Genomic DNA, 13,546 nt, shown 5'->3' on the forward strand with positions numbered 1-13,546 from the left:
TAGAACTAAGTTTCCAGAACCATACTTTAATCAGGAATGCTGAAATTGATAGTAGAGGCTCTCTGTTCAATCTATTCACCTAAATCTGGTAAAAAAAAAAAAAAAAGTTTCACTGTACATACATGGGAAAAGGATCAATACGGGGATTTTTTTTTCTGGCAGAATTAACAGTAAATAAATATAAAACCTAAATAAAGTTATGGTATGAGGAGAGTAGTTGAAGAAACATGTCATGTGAACTGATTCCAAACTGGCAAATCTTGACTAGATACGAGAATCCAGTTCAGTTGATTTTTTTCCTCTTTGTCTGGCTCTTCATCAATTTAGGTTGCTGTTACCTCTGGAAAGAGAGCAATTTCTTTTGTTATTAGGAGTAAATGCCCTAATAAAACTCATGGAATATGTTGATCTGTTGATTTTCATGCTCCAGCATAGCAGAAGATAGTCTAAATAATGTGATATGTCACAAGCTGGATTTATGTTTTCTTTCTTCTTAATTTCTTCATGCAGTAAAATGTATAATATTTTTTTTTTTTGTTCACAATCATTTAAGATAAAACATGAAACAATACAGAAGCACCACTTAAAAATTTGGTAAATGACACCCACCTCTTTTAATTTTGCAATTTAAATTTACATCACAGATTGTAAATTCCAGTTGATTATTAGATTACAGGAACAGTGAAGCTTCTATGAAATAGGAAAGATATTGTGATGATCACAATATACTTCTTGCAAGCAATCTAGATTTGAAAAAATTTTACTTTTTCATAACGGAAAATTTTTTTTTTTTATAAAATATACATATTAGCATGGGAAAGCAAGGTTCTAAATGCATAGTGAGAGTTTTCAGAAGAATGCATGGAAGGGTTGTACTGAATGCCAAGTCTCTGCTGAGGGCAATTTGAACCGTTGCAATTCCTGCTGTTGCAGAGTACCAGCAGACTGGTGGTAAACCATATCTCATTGTTATCACGGGAAGAGGAAGCCATAGTCAGGGAGGAGTCGCTCGCATCAGACCAGCAGCTATCAGATACCTCACAAGCCACAACTTCAGGTGAGTTTAGATTTTTGTTACTGATAATTTATTTTTTTTAACCCACATTTAACTAACTGAAAATTGAAGTTTAGTTTTAGAATGCTGTTAAGCTATTACACAGATTAGGGCAGGTCTGCTGTTTCAGCTTAAATTAAGTTTGTTGTTTTTTCACAAATCTGATGCAGTTGTGTAGCACCTATTAAAGGTGAGATCCTTTTCTCTGAGATAGTTTAATTCTGTATATCCATTCAAAATTGTTAGCTTTACTGTGAAAAGTTGTTAATCCTGCTTTTTATTGGTTCCCAATACTTGCATTTGTGTTCAGTATTTTATGAGGTACAGCAATTTAGTAAGTCTGAGCTGGCACCAGTGTGTTTGCTGCTTTTTATATAGAGCAGTGTAGGAAGGTGAGCATGAAGGTGAGACTCAAAAGCATCAATGACTTCCCATTTCCTTCTTGGCTTCTGCAAAACAGAAGGATGAAGATCCATTTTGAAAGAAGAGGGAATGAAAGGGGAACAGGAATAGAGAAACAGAATAAATATAACCAATAATATTGAGCAGCTTTTTCTTTTCTCAAATCTTAATCTTAGTTTCTGCTTTTTCCAGGTCTTTCACATGCACATGTACTTGACTGAGAACCTTACCACATTCTTATGTTTGATGAGAATTGAAGGTGATGGCATTGCATGTAGTTGACATGTTGAAGCTTCTTTTTTTCTTGTTTCATAGGTTCACAGAAATAAAACCAGGCTGCCTGAAAGTCATGCTGAATTGAAGAGTTGTGGAAAGAGGAATATAGAGACTGAGGTGTCAGATGACTCCTGGGCAACAGAAAAAAGCCCCATATTTTGAACAACTGCACTGGTATTTTGTAATCTGTTTTAAAGGAAGATGTTTTATTAGAACTGGTCTTAATTTACAGCAAGTGTATTTGTCAGTATGTTTCCAATAAATTTTTGTGTGTAATAGATCATTTTTTGAACCTGCAAAAGGAGGATACTTAAAAGGATTTGAAATCTCAGAAATGCAGATTAAGAATTTTGCTGAGAAATATATGATGTTTTTAAGGGAAGTTAAAGTACAATTTTTAATGTAACTGTCTTCTTAGCATACCTAATCTTCCTTTTGACCCTTGCACATTTTGATTGCTGTGGCTTCTGTACTTCTAAAGCATACTGTACAAAGTTATTTTGTAATTCAGAACTTTGTGCTAAACCCTTCAAAAGAGCAAATGAGAAGTTAAAAAATGGGCAGCTACTGGTATTTCAAGTCCAGTTACATCTGAGTGCTGAGTATTTCCAGGTTTCTTCAAAAATCTGGTGTCTTTTTAATGATTATGTTATGATGGGTTGACCAGTTCTATTATCCTTACTTCATTCTAAACTTCTGCAACTATTTCAGGAAGTTGCATATAAGGTCTGTGCATTAAGGTCATCTGTGTGTTTGGTAATTTGGCTGATTTAGTGTGATCTATTAAGGGGAAAAACACAATGCCTTTATTCAATCTGTTCTGGAGATCCACTTACTGGATTAAAATTGTTTCTTACTTTCGTGGCTTTTAAAATGCAGCAAATGCAGTACTGTTTCACTTTACAAGTGTATGATAATGATGTCTTCATTCTCTGAGTATTGTTTGGTGATTTCCTTGTAGAAAATATGATAATGAGACATTTTAAATGTATTTTTAACATCAAAGTGAATGCTAATATTGCAATAGTAATTGCCTAACTGGAAAATCTGGGAGTACAAAAGTTGCTCTGATTTTGATGGTGTTGCATCAGCATCTAGAAATACCCATGTAAAAAACCAAAACAACATAAAAAACCCCAAACAAAACCCTTCAAAAATTACATATAAACATCTGTACTTAGGCAAGTGTTTCCAGTAAACAATCAGAACACTTTTTAAATATAAATATCTTCTAGAACACATTGCTATTGTTATTTACATCTTTGCTTCCTGAAAGGCATATGAATTTCTGTTGTAAGGCTTTTTCAGAACAGGTGTGAGTTGTGTATTAGGAATAATATTCACAGATTAGGGGTTAATGTGAGGAGTTTTTAAATTTTTAACCACTTTGCAGTAAATTTTATCCAGGAACTACATGCACATAGAGTTTGTATATGAATCCATATGTGTGTGCAAGTTCTGCAATTTGTATGCATGAGTACTAATAAACAAAGAACTTCTGTGAGAAAAGCTGTCCACAGAAATAGGTTTCACTTGAAAACGTGTCTGCATAAGTTGCTGACAGGCTGAAAGACATGATTTTCCTGAATATATCTGTATTTACTCTAATACATACACAGTGAATATGATGCATGGTAGACTTAAAAATGAGTTTGTTGTGCATCAACAGATACAGTACTCTTTTCCTGGTGATTTCAAGTGGAAGAATAGCTTGAGTAATAATTAAAGGGACTCTTTCTATAATATAGACTGCCATAGTAAGTTTTATATTTTTCTGGGTCGCTAGTTAATCCGTACTGTGTCCTTTCTCTGTTTCCTTCTCTCTGCACTGCTTTGGCAATCAGTGGGTGAAATAGAAAAGATCTGTAGTCTCCAAATAGCACCAACAGAACTGTTTCTGACACTGCATGATATCCTGTGTGGTGAAGTCTACACTCCATCCTCTGTGATAGTGCCTAAAATGGACTGAGATTCCATTTAGGCACTTGGCCTCAAGACAGTAGTTCAGACTATGAGCTGTACTGGGTTGCAAATGCTAGACTTGTCTCAGCAGAGCCAAAATCTTCATTTTGGACCAAGGAACTTCCTTCTGTTCCTGAACAGGTTTTCCTTAGTGCTGCTGTTTATAACAAATGGAGTTGCAGCTCTCTGGGACAATTCTTTGTAGTATAGTCCCTGTTGATTGGCCTGGGTAGCTGTTGTGTGTCGGGCTGCTTGGGTGCCCAAGCCCTACAGAGATGTGCTTGTAAACAAGGAAGTGCCAACACTTGTGGTTGTTTTGGGAGGCAGCCTGATTCACTCAGCATATTCACACCATTCCCGACATGGACAAAGACAGATTAGATTTTAGTTCAAAAGACAAGGAGGAAAAGTTGTCGTCTTGCCCATCTGTTCATCATAATCCAGTTGACAACTTTACCCTGGAGATGAGAAACACAGCTTTTTGCCTTCTTCTGGCTTAGCAAGTGGATGATGATGATTGCACGACTCTCACTTCCCCAGAAATGCCCTGGCCAATGTCTTCAGGAATATTTTTGAAGTTGCCGCTTCCTCTTTCAAAATTACCATTGCATGCTAAAAGTGCAAGCTTAAGGGGACAAAAGAGATTAAAGAATTAAAAGTGCATAAACAGTCTCTGGAAGTGGGCTAGGACTTTTCAAAAAGGAGCTGTTCCTGGAGAGCTTCAGTGTCCTTTCATATTATTTTTTCATCCCTTATCCTATTTGGATAAATACATGAAAAATACTCAGGGTAAAATCAGCTTTACCCACTGCTGAGAGAATTTTTCTCCAGTCTGTCAAAGTCAGCAGAGAAATACACAGCTCAAGAGCAGTTTGGAATATTTTTCTGTCTTCCTTCTCTGAATGCCCTGCCTGGTGTAGATTGGTCATTTACCTAGCATGCATTGTTTGACTACCAGCTGAACTTTGATGGACATGATGGCTTAAAATCTTAACACTGGCAGAACCAATCTTTCCTCTATTGAAAATAATGACAGAGCCTCTATCAGCTTCAGCAGCTCAAAATGAGGCATTGCAGTTCTGACTCACAGAAAATAGGATGATCCTCTGAAGGATCTCAGTCACGTGCTTAAAAGCTGTGCTGAGCTGGATACAGAATAGGTCAGAAGATCAGTGCACAGAGTAAAAAAAAGTAGAGTTTTATCAGTAAGGATCTCCATGCCTTCAGCTACTTGGCAGTATTCCAGAAAAACAACACTGGAATTCTTGTATTTCTCTGACTGATTTTATAATGTAGTCTAGGATGAATTATTTGAAATACAATTATTTCAAAATGGTATTTCAAAGTAGGTTATGTTTTAGAAGTTCCAGCTATTCTGATGTCTCTTGCAGTTACATCAGTGAGAATCCTGAGGTATCGTGTAAATGCTGTATCATCTTATAATTAAAATAGCAGTATTGCCACCAGCACTCTGAAAAAATGTGCAACTGTTAAAATACCTATTTTGTGTACTACTTTCTATTCTGTTCTTCAACAGCATGTGATTGTGATGAATGGTAGCCTTTAATATGTGATTTTTTGTGTCTTCTTTTACAAAACATTTTAATAGTTATCCCAAGTTTTAATTTTGGAGAATTATAGTTTTTTAATATACAAAATTAATGCTCATTCTAACATTAATGAGGGATCTTAGAATAAAAATTTAAAAAAAGGCCAGAAGAATGAAGAAAGTTGTCTGAAGCAATGTGACTTCAAAAGCGTTTCAGTTGATTGTGAAAGTAGTAGGGCAAAAATTTAAAATTAAAATATATTAAAAATATTTCAGGATACCTTGACAATACTTAATTTTGCTTTTAATATCATGTGGTACATCCCCCCTCAAAACCCAACCAAAGCCCAACTGCTCATGCTATTTCAGCTAAATAAACTCTGCAGAGGATTAAATCACTAGATGTGAATATGCATGTAAAAACACCTAGCATTGCAGCTACCAGTTGTAAAAGCTGTTAGGACCAGTACATTGGAATATATAAATTTATATTTTTAAATTAAAATTTAAAAATGAATTTTTTATTTGTATAAAGTTGTACTTTTGCTGTTGACTATAATTTTGTTTTTTACTGAAATAGTTTTGTAATTTGGATTTAGAATTTCTAATATGAAAAGGAACTTACAAAATCTAGTTTAATAAAGGATTTTTGTCACAAATATAGCCTTCTGTCTTTCTTTGGAAAATTATGTTTCAGCTTGTATAAAATTTTTTCAAATAGTAGTCTTGGAGTTCTGCATGAAAGCCACTTGCTTGGCTTCAGGATACCATCTGTAGGGAGATGAAGCAACCATCTGCAGGCATAAAAAGGAACAGATTTGTGGCCTGAATTTCAGTGTTGCGAGTGCGAGCTGAATGCTCAAACTACTGAAACGAGGGTCATGGTTTCAGGGGGTTTTTTTTGCCTGAAGTAGCTAAAGAGATTCTATTCCAGGCTGGCATACTCATGGGAGAGTGAGAGCAGTAGTGTATGTCAGGGGGAGGGACAGTCTGACCACTGAAACAATGGGAAGTGTTCTGCAGAGAGCTCATTTAGCAAGAGCCCTTAGGTCAGGGGCAGTGAGAGGCAGGACCCTGAGGGAGCACAACACTGGACTGTGGTGGATACAGAGCTAGTAAGCCTGGCTTTGCCTAAGCCTGCCCTGTTCTGGTCAGGTGCAGGTATTTTCCTGTGTATTGTCCTGGAAGTGTGGAACAACACCTGAGACAAAAGTGCTGGTTGGAGTCTAACCTATTTTATGAGCTCAGTTTGAGGACAACTTGCTGTGACCCAAGATGACTCCTACAGAATCATTTCTATGGCTTCATTGCCTTGCAGTTTGGGTTGACTGCAGAAACAAGTCAGGCTTGTGCATTTCCACAGCAAAGCCCTAACTCAAGCTGTTCAAGAGAGCAGGGAAAACAGGTTTGGGGAACACATGAAAGCTTGGCAGATGCTGGTTTCAATGTGACGTGGCTGATCCTGAGCCACAGTTAATAGACCACAGCATTGCTAAATGTCTCATTGGTTGTGTGCTCCTTACTTACAGGACTCCCTGCTCTGGCAGTGTGGCTGAAGGTCCAGCCTGTCCATCCTGACTGTCCATCCTGACTCATCAGCTTCTGTTTCAATTCATGCCCTTTATTTCCTGAGTGCTGGGATAGTCTTGAGCACCTCTCTGCTTCCAGATGGGAGTTTGCTCTTCAAAAACAACCCTGGGAACTTCTGAGAGTCTGTCTCCCTATTTACATAAGAGTAATAGGACATTGTAGTCTTCCCTTACTTAGGAAAATTATTTGAACTTTAGACTGAAAACTGCTTGAGGCAGTTTGTCAGCTCACATTATTGAAGCATAATTAAATGTGCCTGCTGGTGGAATGTGTGAGGTAGCTTGACAATAGGTGGTGCCCTTGCCAATGGCATAGAGTGATGGTGGCAGCAGTTCTTACTGTGCCCCTACCAGAGTGGAGTTGTTTGTATGACAGGTGCTAAAGGATGTTATTACACATCACATGCTGTTCATTTTTTCCTCAGAGGGAGAACACTGCATTTAGAGTATTATTTTGGTGATTTTTTTTTTCTTTACAGTTGGGTGGGGTAGAGTTGTTTTTCAAAATATGCTTGCTGCTCTGTGCTAGAGATGGGCAAGACAAGTTCATTTTTGCACACAGGTTTGAAGATGATAATGTCAAGGTTTCTCCATCAGCTACCCTGGGTTAGTTTTTGTAGGTTGGATGCTTGGACAGATCAGTTTGTTTGGAGACTGACATAAAGGCATTGTGCTGTTTGGTGAAGTTCTGTGCCACTGTGGATGTTGCTGGTGGCACAATCTTCTTGGAAACCCTGATGGGGAAGGACCCCCTTGATGATGCTTGATTTTCTGCATCACGATGCCTGGCTGGGTTGGCAGTGGCTTTTCATTAGTTGCCACTAACTGGTAAGCAACTGCATGGATCAGTGGTATTTTTGTATTATCTTGAAAAAGAGTACTCTCCTTCATAGACATTTGTGGCTAGTCATACACACTGGCCAGGAGAGCAAGCAGTGGAAATCGTCTGCCAGTGCCACAGATTTAATCAGTTTGGTCTGTAAATGGAGAAATGGTAGCCTGTGAAGCTGGTCTGTGGGTGCTCTCCATGATAGTGTTTCCTCCATGTCGGCTAACTCACAAGGCATTTGGATTCCTGCCTCTCAATCAGGGTAAAAGTAGGCTTCTTCACCTGTGTGCCCCCCTTGCCATGCCATATAGACAGGCTGAGCATTTATCAAGATAGCCATGTGAAGTAGCTACTTTGATACACTGTAATCGGCAGAACATTACATTACATTACAGGGAGGATGCACTCTGGCTGGCAGGGGGGCTTCCCTTTGGGAGCAGGACAGGGCACCTGTGTCAGCCACCCTTTCTGAGTCTTCTTTCGGGGTAACATCTCCATGTTTATGGACTAGAAAGGAGAAACTAGCTGGTGAAGCAGAGAGCCTGAGCAGTGTAACTATCCCTATCTCCTTTGAAGCAGAAACAAGTGGGAAAAGCACATTCAAAACAAAACCAGAGTCTGTCTTCAGATTTCTGAGTTTCCCAAGGGGAGCCCCAATGGCCTCTCCCACAGCTGGGGCAGGAGGCCTGGTTTATTTTGTTTCCTGACAAATCGAATGCAGCGTCAGCAGCACCAAAGGGGCTGGGCACTGGGGCGAAGGGAGCAGGGTGTCCGCTCCCTCCGTGTGCCGGGCGAGTCCCGCGGGCCGGAGCCGGGAGCTGCCGGAGCAGCGGCGCTGCCCGAGGCCTGCGGGAGCAGGGCGGCCCCGGGGCGGCTGCAGCGGGGCTGCTGAGGGAAGAGGCTCCCTCCGCCACCTCCCTGCTGTGCCACAGCCCAGCCCGGCGACCCCCGGGCAGAGCCGAAGGAGGAGCCTGCGAGTCCCTCGGCGCTGGTTCCCGGTGGCGGCGGCTGCTGGCCCGGGCAGCCGCGCTGGGAGCGCCTCGGCGGGTCTGGGCCCGGGGCCGGGGCCGGGGCCGCCTCAGGTGCGGGTGGTTTCAGCGAGGAAACCACTGGAGCCTCCTCCACGCTTGCAGCAAAGCCACTGGCGTTAGTTTCGCACTAGATCCTGGTGGGGGAAGGAAGTGTGAATGTCCCCCGGGAGAGAGAAAACTGCCAAAGTCGGAGAGCTTAGAGAAACAGATGTGGGTTTGCACGTTCTGCACGTTCTCCCTTTGAAAATTTAAGGAAAAAAGTTTTAAATTAGGCTCTTTTAAAACAAAATAAGCACACTTCTATGTGTTGTTTATATCTCTGGTGCTAGACATAAGCAACAATAAGCTTTATTTCATTATGATCATCTAGGACAGAAGAAAGGCTTGTAGGATTAAATGCAGTGGATATCAAGAGTGGTGTAGTTTACTTAGTGAGCATTCCACACTCTTTGAGGCAGACCAAAATCAGCTTCTGCCAGTCGGAGAAGTCTGCCCTTAGCCCAAGGTCTGCCCCTTAAGGTGGCAAGTGTCTCCCAGAGTGCCAGCAAACAAAGCCATAACCAGGCAAACACAGAAAGAATCTTGCTCCTTTAATAGAGCAGATGGGTATTTTGGAATCAATAACTGTTTTGGGGGAAGAAGACTGAATTAGTTCTTAGACACTGGAACAGGAGGGAGGCTGTTGGACACCCCAACGCTGGCACTATTCAAAACCAGGTTGGATAAGACCTGAAGCAATCTGGTCTAGTAGGAGGTGTCTCTGCCCATGGCCTGGGGGATTGGGACTGGATGATCTTTAAGGTCCATTCCAACCCTTAAACATTGCGTGATTATGTGATGTGACTTTTTATGCTGGGCTCTCTCAGAATGAGAGACGGGGGAGTTACGTAACCCTCAGTGCAGTTCCTAAGCATGCTTCGCTTTCAAGAAACGGGATGTAGGTTTTCATGTTGCTCTGGAGGAAATAATTTCCTGTACATTGTCCACCAGTTCTCACTGACATCACGGGAGGAATTGTGCTACCAGATTCTGTGTATCAGATTCCAAGAAAACATTAAGTATGTAAATGTTTTGTCACATAGTCCATTTTGTTGACAGCCTGATCTCAAGAGAACTAGAGAAATAGTTAATTAGTAACCTCTATGCAGTGGGGTAACATCAAAGTAATAAAGAATAGTTCTGTAGTTGAGGTAGCAGAAAGCTGTGGTCTCAGAAAGGGGGGAGATCTCTGCCTACCTTCCTTCAGAAGTGTATGGGTTTAATGTATGGAGCTGCATCAGTCTTGAAAAGGGGCTGGATGAATGGAGATGACTGCACCCAAATCTTGGTGCCAAACCCAAGTCTGATCATTGTTTGCACAACTCAGTGTTTTCTGTTTTGGGTCTGAGAGATCTGTTCTGCTCAGGCATGCCCTGGCCTGAGTTGCTTTGTGCCTTCCACCCATTTCAGCACTGCACCCAGAAACTGGGCAGCTTAGGGACAAATCCTGCAGAACAGGAGTAGTTGGAGGGATGCTCTGTGGGCACCTGAAGCATAGGGCAAGCCTATCACTGAAGGGGAAGAGGCAATGGCATGGGAAGGGGCTCAGGAGCTGAGTTGACTTAAAAGGTGAGCTTTGTAATTCAGGAGGGAGGCAAGAAAGTCCCTAGAGACAGGGTGGCACTTCAAGCATGTTCCTTCATTTTGGCTTCTCTGTCAGGCATGCTCCAGTCTGAGTATTCTGGAGGGCTTTGACTCACCCTCTGAAGGCCTCTAGTCCAGCCCACACGGTGTGTCAGGAGCCTGCCTCATGCTAGATTTTGGGTTTTCTTACCAGCATAGGCTTCAGTTTGTGCCAGTTCACTACCAAACTTGAGGGGTGTCTAACCTACAATGTTAGGTTGATGATGAACCAAAGCCTAAACTCGTTAAGGCATAGTAAATAATGCATGAGAGTTTTAGCAAAATCCATATAGAAAGTGCTTGTGAGACTGCATTTTCATTTCCTCTTTCAGACTGAGTGCTCTCGCAGCAATGTGAATTACTGAGCCTGGTCTGCTTTACAGACTCCCTTAGCAATGCTCTCTGCCATGCTGTGAGGAAGCCTCCCTTTTGCTGAGGTACCTGTTCCTGGGAAGGGAATGAATTCACCCCCAGATTGAAATGTGTCTGGGTGCCCTACCTTATTTCCCCTATACTGCCCAGGAACTCAGGGGGAAGCAAATAGACACATCCCAGTTTTCCCAACACATATCTGGAACCTTGACCACATACATTTTTCCTGCCTCCCTTTGAAAATTATATGAAAAAATAATTAGGCTATTTTTTCAAAAAATAAACTTATTTTTTCTTTGGTTTTGTTTATATATCTGGTGCATTGCCTAGACATAAGCAACAATTAGCTTTATTTTGTGTAATTTAATGCTCATCCAGGACAGGAGAAAGGCTTGTAGGGTTAAGTACAGTGAGTATTAAGAGTGTCATGGTTTACTTCCTGAGCATTGCACATACCACACTATCCAAGACAGACCAAATCAGAGCTGAGTGAACCTGAGAACAAAAGGAAATCAGGCAGAGGGGACAGGGACAGCTTTCCTTCCTCTAATCTCAACCCCCTTCCTAACACCTGCAGCTTTCTTTTTTCTCCAAGAGGGATAGAAGACAGTGGATTAAGAAGGAATGTGACTTTTCATTGCAGGACATTGACCCATGTCAAGACCCTGGGTAATGTTACTTACTTTTAATGTTATTTTTGTTATACTTAATATTTTATAATTCTTTATAAACCCTTAGTTACCTGTGGTTAAGACTTTATTTTTGCTCTCAACCTACTTCTCAGTGCAAAATTAAACTGCAAGCCTTGCTCCGCCCCATAAACATTTTCTGCAACAAGATGTTTGTTCTAAAGTCCCAGATAATGACTCTATAATGAGTTTTTTAAAAGGAGAAGCAAGTATTTTTTAATCTATTAGTATTCTCTCACAGCCAGATGTTTCCTTCATTGCACAGCATGAAGAGGTGAAAAGGAGCAGAAAAACTGCAGTAAGAAAGACAAAAAAACTCCCAAAACCCAACCCTACAAATAACCAAGGATGAGAAGGAAACAGGTCAGGTGTCAATTTTACATCTAACTTTGGAATCCCCTACATGTCCCGAGTGCAAGGAGTTCAAGATCTTTTGTGTGGAGTTCCAGGTCTCTTGGAAGCAAATAATGGATCAAATGTGTGAAGCATGTGTATTACTGAGAAAGTCTCAAATAATAAATTTAATATTTTTGGGAAGTTATTGGGTCATAATAATTTAGGAAATGTCGTGGAGGGAAATGGTGGAAATCAAGACATGTTAGAACATGTTCTTACTCTACAGTTTTGTTTCTTTGCTGCGTTCACTCAGTTCAAAAGTCGTTTATGATAGTTTTTACAGATGGAATGCACTCCTTCAAAATGCAAACTACTTAGCCAGATGGCTTCACATCTGGATTAATCTTAGCACAAAACAGAGAAGAGTAGTTGCATTTTTAAGTATCTGCCCTCTGTAGCAGACCTAAAATTGGTGATGATCACCAAAGACATTTATATCAGTATAATTTGCAAATAGTATTTATTTCTCTACTTCTGACAGTTCTGAATGTTTCAGATGGAAACATTTCAAGATGTTTGGGTGTCTGATTTGCTTTATCACAATTGCAATGGAAACTTACTGCCTGATTGCTTAAGCTGGTACTGGGAAACCCAAACCCAGTTAAAAACAGTCTAATAGATGTTTAATGTGAAAATAAGGAAACACAAGTTCTCACATAACTGGTGATGTGCTGAAGCCCCTTATTCAAAATCTTGTCTCAAACTAAAGAAGATTGAAAATTTTAAGAACAAAAGATTCCCAAAATGCTTTCTGTGAGCCTTCCTTACCTTCATCACGGTTGATAATAATCTAAATTAATTTCATTTTGTAGGGAAAATAAAAAAATTGATTCCCTAGCTTAACCTTCTCTGCAAGCTTTGCATCAGCAGGTTTACAGCATGTTTGTACCAAAATACAAATGTAGTTTGTACCAAAAATAAAAATAATATAGCCTATTTACATGGGCTATATTATTTTTATTTTTTTGGTACAAACTACCTTTCATCTACACATAAATTATCTTTTTCTTTTCTTTTTGCTTTATCTTGTAAATTGTTCTGTTGGTTTTTAATCTTTCTGGGAAGCAATATGACTCTATCTTGGAATGCATTGTACTGTCATAATGTTAATGTGAACCAATTCATTGGCTGTCTTCAGAAAGTTTCCATCCTGCAAGGAACATAAATGCATGGTGTTAGATCTGCATCAGGCAGTCCGCTGCTATGGTTTCATGAGAGATGAAAAGAGAGATGGTCTGAGATAAATTCACTGAGCCCAAAATACTTGCTGAGAAGGACTTTGTTTCCACTTCTATGCTTCTGGGTTTCAAGGCTGCTTGGGAGACCAGTGCTTGTGCTCTGCCTGAGGACCAGACATTCCACATCACTGGTCATCTGGGCCCCTCGCCTTCAGCTCTCCTGCTGTGCCAGTGCACTTGGGCTGCTCCTGGAGAATGGAACAGGAGTGCCCTACTGCAGTCTGTTTGCCTGATGATATAAAGTGGGCAACCTCTTGTGCTGATGGCTCCTAAAGTATATATCATAGACACTTTAAATCCTGAAACTAACATCTTTGCTTTCAGTGTTGTGGTAGCTGGAAATGATGCAGATCTGGCCAGCTCAGTTTGTCTATGCTGGGAAGGGTGGGAGTCTCAATATCTGTTGCCTCCACCTGCTCAGCTTCCTTTTGCTGGTAGAAGAGTGGACATATATACTGAACAATCCTGAGCAGTGCTTCACAGGGATCCTCACTGTA

The 13,546-nt window shown here is 40.5% G+C and overlaps 1 protein-coding gene across 4 annotated transcripts in view; it reads left to right on the forward strand.

The window, feature by feature from the left end:
* N4BP2 (NEDD4 binding protein 2) overlaps nt 1-5,395 on the forward strand; it is a 35,468-nt gene extending 30,073 nt beyond the window's left edge. For all 4 annotated transcript variants that reach the window (XM_079306088.1, XM_079306085.1, XM_079306087.1 and 1 more), the window contains exons 18-19: nt 934-1,057; nt 1,772-5,395. In XM_079306088.1, the coding sequence (XP_079162214.1) occupies nt 934-1,057; nt 1,772-1,817 (170 nt within the window). In that variant the 3' untranslated portion in view covers nt 1,818-5,395. The remainder of the gene's footprint in view (nt 1-933; nt 1,058-1,771) is intronic.
* Nucleotides 5,396-13,546: the final 8,151 nt, after the last annotated feature.

Source organism: Erithacus rubecula (assembly GCF_903797595.1).
Source record: "Erithacus rubecula genome assembly, chromosome: 5".
NCBI classification, from domain to species: Eukaryota; Metazoa; Chordata; class Aves; order Passeriformes; family Muscicapidae; genus Erithacus; species Erithacus rubecula.